Source organism: Haliaeetus leucocephalus, unplaced genomic scaffold (assembly GCF_000737465.1).
Source record: "Haliaeetus leucocephalus isolate CR32 unplaced genomic scaffold, Haliaeetus_leucocephalus-4.0 Scaffold932, whole genome shotgun sequence".
Classification (NCBI taxonomy): Eukaryota; Metazoa; Chordata; class Aves; order Accipitriformes; family Accipitridae; genus Haliaeetus; species Haliaeetus leucocephalus.
The window spans coordinates 3,312,014-3,328,270 of NW_010973368.1; the positions used below are offsets into that span (position 1 = coordinate 3,312,014).

The 16,257-nt window shown below is 51.9% G+C and overlaps 1 protein-coding gene across 1 annotated transcript; it reads right to left on the minus strand.

The window, feature by feature from the left end:
* Positions 1–453: 453 nt before the first annotated feature.
* ABCD4 (ATP-binding cassette, sub-family D (ALD), member 4) lies at positions 454–16,144 on the minus strand. Its single transcript, XM_010583704.1, has 18 exons — positions 16,024–16,144; positions 15,766–15,893; positions 15,403–15,542; positions 12,130–12,246; positions 11,717–11,842; positions 10,788–10,838; positions 7,972–8,066; positions 6,864–6,985; positions 5,908–5,999; positions 5,643–5,732; positions 5,191–5,399; positions 4,802–4,893; positions 4,562–4,598; positions 3,324–3,373; positions 2,986–3,038; positions 2,550–2,626; positions 1,274–1,389; positions 454–1,107 (listed from the first exon to the last, which is right to left on the minus strand). The coding sequence occupies exons 1-18, from the start codon at positions 16,055–16,057 to the stop codon at positions 1,012–1,014; spliced, it is 1,725 nt and encodes a 574-aa protein (XP_010582006.1). The 5' UTR covers positions 16,058–16,144; the 3' UTR covers positions 454–1,011.
* Between the last annotated feature and the right edge of the window lie 113 nt (positions 16,145–16,257).

The window sequence follows — 16,257 nt, forward strand, 5'->3', positions numbered from 1 at the left end:
TAAGTGCTCAGAGACCGTACCTCCACTGCAGTCTCAAAGTGACCCCTCTGCAACACAGAGATCCTCAAAACCTCTGTCTCTACACACCTATGAGAGGCACAGGAGACAACATGACTCATCACAGGCAGAACAGCAAAGGGAGGTGAGCTTTGTTTCCTCCCCTAAAAGCAGAGGGCCAAAAGACCTCCTTGGCATTCCTTGTGCCTTGCAGTAGCTGTGAAGGTAGCAGCAGGCCAGGATGCCTAGCCCTGGATAGGTATATTACTCCTCCCCCTGCTCTGCTCTTCAGCAGTAGTCTAGTCCAGGACCATTGCCAATATACAAGCATCTCCTCCAAAGCAAACCCCAGAAGGAAAAGATGCAGCAGTCTGGTTAACAAATACTGTCTCTTCTCCATAAAAATCTTTGGAAAACAGGCCCCAGATTTTAATACAGAAATGTTCCTTTGACCTGTAACCCTGTGTCAGAAGGAGAGCAGAGACATGCCCCTTTTCTGTGCCAGCATTCTCTTCCCCTTACAGTGCATCCCTTGGCTCCTGCTGGGGAGCACAACCCTCAACAGAGCCACAGGTACAGAAGTCTGTTCTGCAGAGCTGTGCATCAAAGAGACAGAGGTCCCAGCAAGGCACAGAGGGCAGAACAGGAGGCTGCATCCTAGCCTTGCACCACTGCATCCTGGACAAGTGGAGGTTTCTCTCGCCATTGCTTCTACAAGCCCCATAAGCAGCATCTTCTCTTTGGGCAGCCTAGCAGCTCAGCCCTTTCCCCCATGAGAGGGAGGGAGGCAGGAGAAGGGGGTGGGAGAAGGATCACATAGATGTATCTGCTCCTGGCAGAACCCCACACCATGAGTTCAGACTTGGCTCTGTGTCCATCAGCAAAATCCAGAACTGGTCTTGCACTGGATGAATCCCTTGTTGACGGCCGCTGGCTCGGCAGCTCCATGTCTACTATTCAGAGCTCTCCCACGCGTGTACAGGTTCTGTGGCTGACCAGACAAGGGCATGTTTTTCAGCATCCTTCCCCCACTGGGAGCTGCTTCACCTTCTCGCGCTGAGTGAGCTCCCATCTTCCCTCCCCATGAAGTTTCAAAATCCAGCTGTGGAACTGCAATTCAATAACACAATGACTGAGGGATGCTTCTATGAGGGTATATCCTCCCACTGTGAGGCTTGCCAACCTCAGTCACTCCCCTCTGCTCACCAGGGCCCCTCTCTACCTCCCCTTTCTTGCCACCACCAGGCAGGCGTGGAGCGCTGTCTCCCTGTCTCACCTTTTCCAGGCTGGCCCTGTGTCCCACACTAATCAGCGTCATGCCCAGCTGAAGGCACACACGATACAGTTCATGCTCCACCTCTTCTGTGAGGGCACTGGTGGCTTCATCTAGCACTAAGAGAAAAGTAATGAGTGCCACAAATCCCCTCCCAACCAGTCATCTCCCCCTAGGCAAAAGAGCAGCAACTGCAGAGAACATTTCACATATTAACCTGAGTTCACCAAGAACATCTGGAGAAGCCCAAGGACTCTGATTTTCCTGTGGTACAGCTGCTGTCAGTCAACTGGGAAAGCTGCCCTTCCCCACAAGCCCTTGAATCCACCCAAGCCATGCCGTTCACCTCATTCCTCTCCCTCAACAGCTGCCAGCCACTGCCTCGTCCTCACTGTTGTGAAAGCCAAGATGCAACCTTCTCAAGGCAGGTGGTATGCAAGAGCACCAGGCTGAGCAGCAGCCTGTGCACCCCTCCCACCTGGAGCATCCAGGATGGCCTGAGGCACCTTCCTGTCAGTTAAGGGTAAATACTACAGATCTGGAGCAGATAAATATAATTTGGTTTACATCATGTCTACAGCTTTTAGTTTGCAATCCACAGGTTCCTTCTGCCCAGACAGCACTGAAACACACCGCAGGCTTCAGGGGAAGAGAGGTACTTAGATGTGGCTACATGCTACCGACACTGGCTCTGTTCACCCACACCCACCCTGGCCCTCATGACAAGTCCTCCAACAGCCCCCGCCAGTCCCCAGCAGTCACTAGCAATCTATGTATGCAAAGGAATTAGCCCCATCTGCTAACGGGAGCTGCTTCTGTGATCTCTCAGGACCGTTTCTTCCACTGCTCCTTCACTTCTTTTGCTGCGTTACAGCTAAATTTCCCACATTCCATCCATAACCCTGCAGAGGTTCATGAGCTTCAGATATGGCAGCTGACGCCATGCTCCCTAGCATGCACACTTCTTTACATGGCAACCAGTGAGCATGCCAAGAGGGGGCTTCTTCAGGTGTCATCGGACCTGGACCAAGAATATTAATCACTAGTTCCCCAAGAAGAGAATGTTTTATATACAGCCTCTTGATTCACCACCCTCCACACAGATAATGAAATGTTTTCACCCTGAATCCTCTGTGTGCTACACTGGTAAAATAACAATGAAGATGCAGCATGTTCCTAGCAAAGAAGGGATTTCATAAGCTCTCTCTGTACCAGCTTCTCTTTACACCAAAGGCCTTTCCCACCCTCCCCCCCTTTTCTGTTGCAGTCATTCACTCACCCGCATATTTTGGCTGGAGGTAGAAGAGCCGTGCAAACGAGAGCCTCTGCATCTCCCCTGGGGACAGGATGTCATACCTGCAGCAGGGTTGAGATTCAAAATCTCCCTCAATAAAAAGAGCTCGTTTGCCAAAGAGCTTATGGTTGCTGATATTGGATACCCCAGCAAGCAACTGTCCCTGTGTGTCCCCTGTGTCCCCCTCCATGCTGGGACTGGCTCTGCACCCCTGTGCACAGTCAGGTGCCTGCAGAGCAGCATGGCTGGTGATGACATTGATATTTAGGGCATGAAGGCTTTGCCCCTGTATACTGCCCACCTCCTCCATGACACAGCTGGACACAGATATTCCTAAGTCCAGCAGCAATGTGCATCTGCTTAGACATGTTCCCCACCCGGAGGAATCACCCAAATTCACGCAGACAGCAAGCTCCCTTACCAGTTCCAGTCCACGTGCTTGTCCAGTCCTCCAGCCCTTGCCAGCAAATCAGTCTGCAGAGAGCACAGCAGACTTGTAAACACAGCCCCCAACCCTGTCAGCCCACGGCCCTGAGCATAACCACCCCCTTCCTGCTACTCTCTCTTTTCCCGCTTGAGCTGAAGTTGCTCTGTATCCCTCCTCCTCTGCCTGTCCCATGGACAGTCCTGCTCCCAGCTGCAGACAATGTCCCTGCATGTGTCCAGCACAGAGTCATGCTGTTCTGCCACAAAACCTCATCTCTTCTTCCCTCGCTGGCAGCACCATCAAAGGCGACAGCAGCACTACCAGGGACTCACCAGCCCAGCCAGCTCCAGGAATCGCACAATTCTCTCATCATCTGCAGACCCTAGGGGAGAAAGCAGTAAAGCATAAGTAGAGGCAATATGTGCTGAGGCCACAGCTGCAAGGAGTCGGTGGGGCAGGAGGGATGGATTGGAGGATCTCCTGACATCCAGTGTAGCTGACTCAACCACTTAACTATATCAGGTCCTCAGCTTTGGCACAGAGAGCTCCCAAAGAGTGACCTTCCTTAAAAATGTTAACCATGCCTGTGAGCAGCATGCCAGGATGTAGCTGGGCTCCACAGATACACCTGAGACTTGGCTCAGTCCATGGTCACAGATGGACACAGCCAGAACACAAGGATCCAGGCTTCAATTGCCAAGGCCCTGCCCACCAGCTGCTCTCTTATGGCTGACTGCCCACTGTACGCTGCAGGTGGTGGAGTCATGGGAGCAAGGCTCTGGTAACAGCCAGCAAAAGGATCCTATGTGGGATGGAAAAACCTCAGGGTGAACCAGATGTGGAACAGAACAGACACTTGAGCTGGTACAGTCAGCAGCTATGGAAGCTGAGCAGAAGTGCTGTGCATCAGCCATGGACCTCTCTGAAGCTGCTGAAGAGCCACAACAGTAGCTGACGGCTGCTGTTGCTCTCTGCAAGACCGTGACTCCCAAGAGTTTGAAAGCAGCACATAACACCGCTTTACTCAGACAGAAACTTAAACCTGGACATCTCCAAGCTGCAGCAGACCACATGTGGTCTCACTTGGGAAAAGGGCAGGGAAGAGAAAGGATCCATCTAGTCTGACCTTGACAGCATGCAAGGCCCTGGCGCATCATTTGAAAAAGAGGAACAGTGAAAGATGGAGGTGGATGGAAAATGAGATGAAGGCAAACATAGCTTGCCCAAAGGCAGGTTGTACCAGACAGATCAGATGTATCCCAACAGCAAGGTGCCTCAACACGTATCACATGTCTAGCACAACATGCAGAGCGTGGCCAGCTTGTCCTCATTGCATCAAGAGAGTATGTTCTTATCCAGAGAATATGTTCCCTCGCAAATGGGAGGGAACACAGAGCTGACCTTAACCTACACTAAGGTAAATCTTCCAGGGAAAAGCAGAGGGCAACAAAAGCAAAATGGATGAGTGCTCCTGAAGGGGCATGGTAGGGAAGAAGCTGCACTATGTACAGGACAGGGAGTTGACACTGCTGGGTTGGCTAATTGCTCTAATGAATTTCCATTAAAATACCTGAAACTGGATAGATCTCCTTCAGGGGATAGATCACCTGTTTAACAAAGCAAAAGAAGCCATGTCAGAGGGAGCTGGACACAGTCCATGAGAGATGCAATGGCAGTGGCATGAACTCAGGCACGAGGGAAGGAGCAGCGACAGGCACCCTCCCTCTTGCAGGCCTTTCTGCAGCACACAGGTTTGCAAGGCACAGCTGGGAGCAGAACTGGGGACAGTAGAGGCAGCCCCTGGGCTCACCTGCTCACGCAGGCTTCCATCGGTGAAGAAGGGCCGCTGCGGCAGGAACACCACTCCCCGAGGGCCAAAGCAGGTCAGCATCTTGATGCTCCCTGCACAGAGACACACTCATGCCAAGCCTGCAGTGCCAGCCAACAATTACCCCCCACCCCCCCGCAGCCCTGCCCCAGGAAGTAACCAATAAATCCCAGAATAGGTGTATTTGCAACACAGGGCAAAGCAATGAGAGCCAGAGCAGAGCATGCAATAGAGATGGGTGGCTCCAATGCATCAGTGACACATTCACCATTACAAGGTGGCACTGGCCTTACAACCCCACAGAGCCACCTTCCAAACACAGGGCAGCCCTGGTTGAGAAAGAGAAGGCTGCAGTGAGCAGCAGTCCTTACCCTGCGTGCTCTCCCAGAGTCCCCCAAGGACCCTCAGGAGAGATGTCTTCCCTGTGCCAGTGTTCCCCACAATCATCACACTGTTTCCTTGTGAGATCCTGAGGCTCAAGTCCTTGATGAGCAGCTTGCCAGAGGATGGCACCGAGAGCGTCATTCGCTCCAGAAGGAAAGCTGTGTCCCTTGGCACTGGGTCCTCCCCAGAATGGCTGCTGGGCCACCACCAAGACAAAGGAGGAGAGATCTGGGGGTAAGCGATCATGCTGAGACCTCCTGTGCCTCTGTGACACCAGCTTTGCCCCATGCACCCCGGGAATGACAAATCACAGTAAGCACTGCCTGCTCCACCAACTGCATGCAACAGGCTGTGACACCAAGGGCCACCTCCACCCCATGACAGCCCCACACTCTGGCACGTAAGCTGCAAGCCAGCCAGTTGCTGAGAGGAGACTCACCCATCCAAATCCCAGCTGGCTTTGACTTCTGAGTAGCTGTTATTTTTTTTTCTGCCAAGGCTCAACAAGGTCTCCTGTAGTTCACCAATCCTAGACAAACAGGAGGTTGCATGAATGCCAGGGACAACTCCAGCAGCCTCCTCACAATATCCAAACTTGTCTATGCTTGCTCACAAGCAATTGTTTCTTATTTATTTAGCACAGACCTGGGCAGATTCTTGTCCCGCATTTCCCTTTCCTGCAGAGATCTGCCCGCAGAGCTCACCTGTGCGTGTAGCCAGCGACATCGGTCACAGTGCTGGAGAGATCTATGAGCTGGCTGAAGCAGCCAATAAGGTAGATGGAAACAAAGGCATTCTGGGGAGAAATCACATGCCAGAGGAAGGGTCAGCGCTGAGCTGGGGCACTGCCCCTTCCTCCATGGCTGCAAGGAGGCAGCCAAGGAGTCCAGACATTTGGCCATGTCAGCAGTCCCAGCAAGATGAAGGAGGGTTGGAGAAGTCACCCAGGGTGGTGGGAGTGAAGGAGAAGATGACCATGTTTGGATGGAGCAAGGCTTCCCTGCTCAGTATAGCAGTTTTTGCCAGGTGGACACATCTTCTGCCACCCAGGGATGGTGTCTGCAGAGTGCCTGCTGGCCAGCCCAGGGCCCAGCATGCTCACCCTGTCTAAGTCATGCAGATGCATGCCACCAGCCCTGCCCCAGCACCGTACATGGTTCAGAGCAGGGTGTCTCAGCCTGCAGTGCCCACTTAGCTATTTTTAGCTCTGCATTCTCTGTCACAAGCCAGTTTTGAGTATCTGGGAACAAGTCAGGTCAGGAAGGCAAATGCAAGCCAGCTCAGCCTCACAGGTGGCCAGGCTCACCACGTGCAGCAGCCCAGGGCATAACCTGGACCCGCAGCACTGTGTGGACCCAATCCCCACCCATACTGCTGAAAGCCAGAGGCTTTCTGACCCCCTGGTTTTTTTTAGACACAGAGGTCTGAGCTAGGAAATGCTTACGTAGATGTGTTCTTGACAGATCTCACCCCCAGGTTAATCACACACCAACTGGCTCCAAGCTCCCATTTCCAGGCCACCATGGGCAGAGACATTCTAAGCTGAAGGTCAATTGCTGCAGGTTATCCAGCCTCAGTGCCACCAGCCCCACATGCAACCTCCATCCTCAGTGCCCGCACACCCTCCACAATGGGGTCTGGGAGATCACCCTTAGCTCACCTTGCTGACAAGGGCGCTGAGCTCTGTTGGACTCAGGTCACCGTAGACCCCAGAAAAGATGGGAATGGCAATGATCACATAGCTCAGGATGCTGCCCAGGTAGTCAAAGGTGTTGATCCCAACTTGTCAGAAGCACATTGAGAGAAGACAGTGAGTTAGGGTGAGAACCTCTGTCCCAGCCAGGCTCAAGTGCAGCCCATGAGCCCAGTCAGAGGAAGACCCTTGGTCTTGCCTCAGCCCTTCACAATGCACCAGAGCAGAACCACCTGTTTCGCATGATAGCACAAGCACCACAGTGAAAATTCATTTCCCAAGCAAAGAGCACTTTGGGGCAGGCCCCTGAGCAGAGAAACATCATCCAGACACACAGCTCAGGAACCACTATGGGGCAAAAGCCACTTTGCCTGCTTGTTTCTACTCTGCAGGGGCCTGGATAACTCACAAGAAACAGGAGGGAGGGCAAAAAGGAAGCTCTGGGGCACGATGGTTGGCTGTGAAGTCTGTCTTGAAGCACAGGAGAGGCAGAAAGACTTAAGACCCCAAACTCCCACAGATACAGCTGTGTTCAGGGCTCTCCCTCCCTTTAAGCTGCTCAGAAGATCATTATGCTGGTGAGATGAGGAAGAGCTGTCTTGATAGTGGTCATTTAATGCCCAAACCTGGACCAGAGACAAAGGCAGAAGGGAGATTTTTCCAGGGACAACTATGCTCAAGGGACAGGCTCTATAGGAAAGAAGTTTCCACAGCTCCCAACCACACATACAGAGTCTTCTCCTTCCCCAAAGCTCAAGTCCTTCCCTCTCTTCTTGGCCATTAAACACCTGCCCCATAAAAAGCACAGTTTTCTGCAGATTCCCCTTTTGGGGCCTGCATTTTCTGACTTCACTGGGTCCTCCACAACTTTGCTCTCCGAGGCTTTTTCACAACAGGATTCCCATTTAGGACTGCAGGAGGCACCTTCTGTTCACCCTCAAGGCTTTCACGGTCCAGCAAGAGGCGGGAGAGGAAAACCCAGCACTGCTGCTCTAGCAGGAGGGTTCCCAAGCCTGTGGACCACCGCAATGGAGCTACCACATGCCCCACTTTGCACCCCAAACTACCCACTCACTGTATAGCCACAGCTCCTTCCCTATCAGCTCCCTCTGGGTCTGCAGCAGGCTCTGCAGCCTCCAGTCCGTGCGCATGTGCTCCACTCGCCCGGCCCTGTAAAATAAGATTGCAACATGCCACAGACATCCCACGAGCACCACAATGAGGTCAAAGCATGGGCTTTAGGACTGAGACTTGCAAAGCGTCTGGCACCTTAGCCTCCAAGCAACAAGCTCTTGGTTGAGCAGGAACTGAACAGCCAAGAGCGCCTTCCTGAAGAGCTTCACCAAGAAACTCTGGCAGCAACAAACAACCCTGCAAATCTCTCCCAGAGCCTGTGGATGCTGCTGTTGCACACAGGAGAAGGTGAGGCAAGGCCAGACACTGTCAGCGAGGCCTCAGCCTGGAACAATGCACACCCAAGGTCACACACGCTTTCCAAGCAGAGCCTGGTCAGAAGAGAGGGACAACACTGCTACACAGCTGGAGCCAGGAAGGAGAGGGCAGGGTTGAGTCCAGAAGGTGACAGCAAGGCAACACCACTGCATGGCCAGCAGCCCCAGTCCACCTCCTCCCGTTCCCCACCCCAGAGGAGTGGGACACAGACATGCCCCAGTCACTGCAGCCCCCAGCGTGGGTGACCCCAGCCCCACAGGCCCCCCCTTTCCCAGGGCTGTCTCCGCAGGCACCAGGGGGTCGCCCACCACCTGAGCTAGCAGCAACGCTCCCACGGCCAGGCTGAGCCAGTAGCAAGGAGGCACATCTCGGCTCTAAACCACCACCTTCAGCAAGCATGGCAGCTCCTTCTGCTCCTTCGCAAGGGCTGGCCTGCCCTCAGGTGGCAAAATGCAGACAGAGCTCCACATCTCACTCCAGGCTCCCACCTGCCACAGCAGCTATTCCCCCTGCACCCAACACATGCTTGTGCCCAGCACACACACCCACACTCCCACCACGGTCCATGCAAGGGGGGAGTCACTAGGGCCAGAGCAGATAGGGCCAGGAGCTGCACAAAAAAAATACAAATTAGGATTTTTGAAGAGTCAGTTCTAAAGATTCTTGGTTCTTAGAAAAACACATTTTCTTTCTCAAAAATACATCCAGTTAGACTGCAGTTTGGCATTACTGCCTCACAGCCCATTTCAGGTAACCACTGAGCTGCAGTCTTTGCTGCTGAGTATTTGGAAAGGACAAAGCCTTGGAAACAATGAGTTAAAAGCAAGGAAGGCACTGGCAACCAGAGCTATTATTTCTTTTGCAGACGGATAGATTGCTGTAAAGGTTTCAGCTTTTCCTCCCATTCAGTTCACTTTTAAAGCAAGTTTGCCAAAGGCTTAGAAACACAGAAAGAAGTAAAAAGGTGACAGTGCTCAGGTTTTGTTTCTTCGTTTACCAAAACGATCATTAGGCAGGTGCAAGAGGACAAGATCTAACCAACAGCTTCTACAAGCTAGAAGTCTGGCAATCAAAACCAGCCACTCGCCACGTGTTCCTCCTCTTGCAGAATTCTAGGAATGCAACCTTTTTAAAAATTCCTTTATTTTTAATTAAGATTCATACCATGAAAATGCCTCATTTTGTGCAATTCAATTAAATTCTAGCTTCCCACCAAGTGAAGCTTTTCTATATAATGAACTGTACTGAAGTTAATACACTCCATTTTCTGGTATAATAATTCACTTTCCATTTTCTACTTAGTAATAGAATAAAAAACTTCAAAATTGTGAGGAAAAGTACTGCAGCTTAACGAAGGGCACATAATTAGACTATCTTCTCCATTAAGAAAAATTATCATCAACCAATAAGAATCAACCAGTCCACAAAGAAATAACTCAAACTTGCCAATGCAAACCAAGACTGATTTCAGTTATTTAAATCAGAGTTTCATGCCTGTCAATATAAATATTTATGGAATTGGTTATTTTGAATCAAACCACTTTGGGGACAGCACCACAACACTTGAAATGCTCAGTCATTACAGCATGAAGGAACCAAATACAGATCACAAGCAGGGAAGACCAGAGACAGGACAGCTGCTGCTTGCTTAAATTCCTGGGAGAAGTGTGATTTTACAACATGCAGGGCTACGGCAGACACTTGACAAGAGAGGAGCAACGACCTCCTCCCACCAACCAGGCACCCCAGCACAAGCTACAGTAAAATCGTGGCCCTTTTTCTGGGTTCTAGCCATTTCTGTGAAACACCTTAAAGGCTCCAAGCAACAGCTCAACAGACTTCAGGGCATCACTAAGAGGGGAGGTGCTGCCAGGCTCCCAACTGTGCGCTCAGCTCTGGGGTAAACAACACTGAGCAAACTCACAGAGTAGCAGTACAGTGTTGAGAGAGTCAGAGCACAGACTGACCTAGAGGAGCAACAGAGGTAAGGAGGCCAGGCAACAGCTAGCACATCCACAGAAGACATGCAGGTTAGCAGCAGCAGGATGGGCCCAGAAGCAACCTGCAACAAGTCCCTGGGGGAACATCCTGACAAGATGCAATGAGACCTTGAGCAATCTTTCAGGTAAGGACCTGGCAAAACATCAGAAATGGTCTCTAAGCCAGCACCGAATCTGTATCAGGCCTCTGGGGATGTCAGAAGGGAGGCAGAGAAAAAATAGTTGTCTCCAGCTGCTGTGGAGTATTTCTGCAGATGATGTGCAGAATGCAAAGGAGAACAGAACGTCAGAGCTGTATGATACTTCAGCATGACAGAGGGGACAGAAAGCTCCGGCTGCAGCAACAGGACTTGGACTCCTCTGTGATACATGAATACAACAAGGATGCCCTGAGCTGGGAGGATCCTTACAAGGACGTAAAGAAATGAATGCTACTAACCTGTAGAAAGCAGCTGGTTCCGCATTGACACGAATCTGCATGTGCTTGAACCTGCACAACCCAAAGAAACATCATCAGTATTGTGCACAAATGCCCAGCGAATTATGTAGCCAACATCCTTGCTAAAGGAAACTTGTCTTGCATCTGACAGAGCACTGATATGAGGCATCTCTTGACAGAAATACTCAGTAAGCCCAAAAAGGCACCAGAGACCAAGGCTTAGCACAAGATGACATAATTCTGTGCCAGCTCAGTGGTGCATCGGTTTAGTATCCTGTTCTCTGTGCACATCTTCTCAGCCCTTGGGCCTCCCGTTTGCTAGCCCAGCATCTCCACCATACAGAATCACCACAGCCAACTGGCCTGGTCTGGGCTCCCTGTGCCACACCAGCTTCTGCTGCTGTCCCTGGATGCCCTGAGCCCCAGGGAAAGCTGCAAAGCTGCCTGCCACACACCCAGCCAACCCTGCAGGGGAAGGGGAGGGGACGAGTTACAGAGCATATGGAAAGACTGTGCTGTTTTGGGCACTTCATAAAGATGGTGGTGAAGCAGAAACCTGATTTCTGTCAGTAGATGCAGTTCACTGAACTTGCATCTGTACCCAAGGAAGCTCCATGTGCAGTTTTCTTGAACACATCCAACGCCCTAGCAGAGGCACCAGCAACAGCAATGACCAGGCAAGCAGCCTGGAGACTGAACCAGGATACTGAAGCAAGGGCACTGCCTGCCATGACACAGGGCAGTGAAAGGGGTGGTGGGGGCTCAGTACACGGACTTTGGGGCAGCGCTGTGCAGATAGGTTTCTCTGACTGTGGGCAAAGTCATGGACAAGAGAAGTAGCTGTGTACACAGCACTGAACAGGGACAAAAATGCAGCTTTAGCAGGAGCTGCCAAGAGGCAGTGAAAACACTGCCCTGCTGGGACTCACCTGAAATCCCCCTCCAGTTTTTCCTGCTGCACAAGTTTAGACACAATTGGGCTCATCAATACTTTGTTGACAATTGTCCCAATGATGAAATACCCAAAGATGCTCACCGGGCCTAGCCAGCCTGTGCTACAGAGGAGAAGGAGAGGTCAGCTAATAATCCAAGCAAAAGTACACCCTAGCACCCTTGGGCTCAAGCAGTCAGAGCCCTCAACTGTCACCTCTCTTGGCTTTCACAGAGGTCTGGAGGCCAGCACTGCACACTCCAGCATCCCCAAGGCAGAACTGCCTTTGCAGTGCAGAGACTGCTCACCCATACGTACAAGTGTTCCTCTGGCGAGTTGTAACATGGGTGCCAGGCTTCAAAAAAGAGCATAAGAAAGAGGTGTGAAAGCAGGGCCAGTATGGGTCCTTACCTGTGGAAGCACTGGTACGTGTAGTAGGCCAGCGTGAAGGGTGAGATGATGAGTTTTCTGGCCATGGAGCTGAGCTGCCTGCAGAACCTCTCCACATCCTGGCTGATGCGCTGGTCCCTGCTCAACAAAAAGAGCCACGGATGCTGTTAAAGCCCAGGAGCGAGAACCAGTACTAACTCCCTAACAGAGTACAAGCCAGGCTGTTTCATTGCCTGAACTTAGAACAGGGTGCAAGTGAACAACCCTGCCTGGGAGGGACCTGCAGCTGTGACTCCTGTTCCCCCATAGGAGACAATTTCCATGGCCCAGGAGGACCCACCCAAGGGCCTTCCTGGCACCCAGGAAGAACAGCTCCTTCTGTTACTTTCACCCTGTTCCTTGTATTAACCCCTTGTTCCATGTGCAACATTGCTCAACTCTGTGCTAAAGGTCTCTGCATCCTTGTCCTTTACTCCTCTCCTGGACCCACCCCCGTACTACCAAAAACTACTGACTCTCCCCCAAACCTTCAGTACTTGTGCTGCATCTCAGGCATCAGAGCCACAAGGACTGGCTAGGGCACAGGCCAGGCCTTCACCAGCTGTTGGACATTTGCAAACGCTTCCATCAAAGCCAACCTTTCCACAGTAGCTGGTCCGTTCACTCTACATGGAGTGCGCTCCAGTCCCTTTGCTGCAAGGAAGAAAGTGCTTCCACCCACCTCCATCCCACAAGAGCAGGCAGCAGCGCACCCCATCGGCAGCAGGCACATGGGTGACAGACCCTCAAGTCCCGTCTGGCCCACTGCTGAGCAGGAGTTGCATTTGGGGTAACTAGAAAGGATTTCAGCATATTTACTCCCTTGGCACCTCATCTGTCCAGAACACGTGGATGAGGGCTTCAGTCTGATGCTCTAAGCACAGATGGAAAGGCCACAACTGTGAATGTTAGAGTCCAGAATGAAGCGCAAGACTGGACTCCCGCTTAGACATCAGTGCAGATACAACCACAGGGACATTCCTCTCTCAACTCTTTTTACAGTCCTGGAACAGCAATGGATTTAATTTTGGGGCAGCTCTCACCCTGACTGACCTTACAGTCATCATTTTTCCTTTTCCTCAGACTGTAATTGTTCCCATAAAGTTATAATTTAAGTCATACTATAGACTCATGGCAGAATATTGCTTTTTATGAGCTATTAAGCAACATGTAATGATAACACATAAACATCAACTCAAATGCCCTGCTAAGAGCTGCAAGTGTTTGTATGCCACTCATAACCCACTCTTCATTCCTTCTAGATGGATGACACCATGCATCTAACACTCAGTTTGTTTTGCACTGCATAATGGAGGTCACTTCATTGCTCTAGTTCATTCTCTAAGTACCCGGTGCAGGGAAAAAATTCTTACCAAGGAACTGCAAGATAAAGAAAATATTTGTAGTGGCACCAAAAAAGACACTGAACAATAAGATTGGATGTTTGAGCAGAAGCAAGGTGGTAATGAAAAATACTCTGCAGCAATCCCACACATTTGGTCTGCTGAGGTCAGGAGAGCTGGCTCCATCACTGCAGAGCAGACTGACCCAGTTATCTCATGCATTTCACTGCACAATGTGAGCACACTCCCTGGTTAAAAATAAACCTAAGCAGGATAGTCAATGTGGAGAGGGGCCTCTGTCCTCCCCTTCCCCACCCCACCCCACCCCCACCAAAGGAAAAGACAGGCATGCAGAAGCTTCTAGCTGTGGCCAATGTGCTACACTTCCTGGGAAGCACTGCATGCCTTGGTGACAGGCATGGCTTTTTAACCTCTCCTTGCAACTCCATACAACTGCAAAACACTACCAGAAATGAACATTTAACTAGGGTGGGAGTAACCCCATCAGGGGCTGGAAAGTGCATCAACATCATGAAGCTGTGATTTCACGTTTGGCAGTAGGGCTGTTTGACCCAAGCTAAGACCTCTCCTTGCTTGCTGCACCCCTGGCGCACAGCTGATTGCTCTTACTCGGGCTGTGTCCTAGCACTAGGCCAGCAGAAGCAGCCAGGGAACGCATCTGGCTGAAAAATGATACAGACAAAAAAACATCTGAGATACCCAGCACGATTCCATTCTGCAGCCACACAAACCACACTGTGCAACAAAGAGGCAAGGACAGGCAGCCAGGAACACTGGGCAGCAGAAGCACGGCAGCTGTTTCAGTTCCTTGAGGTCACCACTATGGACAACAGTTAGGAGTCCCTGCAAGACAGCCATTTCTCACAGGGACCTCAGGCCCGGTCTCCTCTGGTACCATCAACGTGTGACCAGAAGCGTCCCCTCCAGGGCAGGAGAGCTTAAGGTCTCAAAACAACTGTATAAAGCCACATAATTTGGAAGAAGTCATCCCCTGCTTTCTAGTTTTTCAGCAAGTATTTAATAACAACTTCTTTAAATTCTGGAGGGGAAAAAAAGCCTCTACCTCTTACATGATATCTAATGTAGGATCTTTAATACTTCAGAGTGAATAACTACAACAGCAGTGTCCAGCAAGGACAGGCTGGAAGGCCAGGGTCAGCACGCAGTTGTGAGGAAGGAAGGCGTTCAACCTTCGCTGCACAGCCCGGGTTAGATCAGCAGCTCTGCAGTAAGCACGACAGTGCACAAAGCAAACTGGAAGGGGATCTCGAGGTGGGCTGAGATAAGCAAGGAGGGACTGAATGCTCCTCCTTCTCTCATATTTCAAGTCACCTCTGACATTTCCTTCCTAGGAACAGGAAAGGTGGCCCTCATACAGTGCAAAACAAAGCCCTTCCTGGATGTAGCTCCCATGGGTTATTGAAACCACTAAAAACCCAACTAAAAAAGAACTGTGTTCAGCTGGAAGCTCTGGTGGTTGAAGTTCAAACAGAACAACAGGGACTGTCCTAACACACTGGCTGCGTGAAGGCAGGGAGAGGCGGTGCTCTCTGACTCCAGCCAGGCCCTTTGCAACATCACACTGAGTGTCAAGGGTTGAGTCTGCAGACGGCATGTTTTATAGCAGCACTAGTTCCCTGTTCTGCTGGGCCTCCATTTGCCTCGCAACAGAAACATCCTACTCCTAAAACCATCTCATGACCAGCAGTCATGGGAGATCCCAGCAACAGGCACCACCTCCCACCCAGGGCAGAAAAGGCTATTTGTGCCCAGATGGCAAATGCTTCTAGGGCTCAAGCCCCTACCCAGAGAGACAGAGAAGTCAGGAAAAGCTGCAGAGCAGCCCAGGAGAAGCCAAGCAAGAGGCTGAGAGAAGCCACAAGCAGCCTACGGGTTATCGATGTCCTCGCGCAGCACGTGCAGGCTGTAGTAGACCTGGCCTTGGAAGTAGCAGCTGTGGAGGTATTCGGTGAGGGATTTCCTCCAGCTCACGTACATCATGTTGCAGATAAACTGGTCGAAGCTCTTTAGCTGGAATGAGGGCAAGGAGACAGACGGGAAAAGATGAGCGAGAAGAACAAGCATTTCCTCAAATGAAATAAAAACTAACAGTTCGTACCAGTGATCTGTCCCACAGGTAGCTACCTAACGGGGCAAGGGCAGACCTCAATCCTTCGGCACCAGGATCACGCCGGGGGCCAGGGGCAGCTTTCCCTTTCCCTCCCAAGACACGGGAGCCTCTGGCCTGCCTTACCGTGGAGTTCGCTACGATCAGAGTCAGGGCAACGGCAGTCAGCGTTTTGAACCCGGAGAAGTCCTTGTTCCCCAGGACCTCATAGTACCGGCTGGGGATGACGCCGACCTGGTAAATGACCAGCTGCTCTGGAGGAGAGAGGCAAGCGCGGGCGGGACATGAAGGCCGGCGGTGGCACGGCAAAAGGCGGGGGGGAGCACGGGGGAACGGGGAGCAGACGCGGGGTGCGGCCCCCCCTCCCCACCACCCCAGGCTCACCCAGCAAGGCGACGCCGAGCAGCGTCAGGAACATCAGGGCGCTGGGGGAGGGCCAGCCGGGGAAGAGCACGGCCTGCAGCCGCAGGAAGCGCCGCAGGAACAGCCCGTCCAGCCGGGGGCCAGGCCTGCAACGGAGGAAGACGCGGGGGCCGGCACTCAGCTCTCGGGGGTGCCCACCTCCCCTCCGACCCGCCGAGGCACCCCCGAGCCCGGCCCCCCTCCTCACCGGCCGCC

Coding starts and splice junctions, on each gene's coding strand:
- ABCD4 (XM_010583704.1), bottom strand. CDS start 16,057: ATGTTCCTGACGCTGCTCGGCGTCGCCTTGCTGG. Junction 3,374..4,561: donor GGAGATCTATCCAGTTTCAG/GTATTTTAATGG, acceptor TTTCTCCCCTAG/GGTCTGCAGATGATGAGAGA. Junction 1,390..2,549: donor CCTCCAGCCAAAATATGCGG/GTGAGTGAATGA, acceptor CTTTTCTCTTAG/TGCTAGATGAAGCCACCAGT.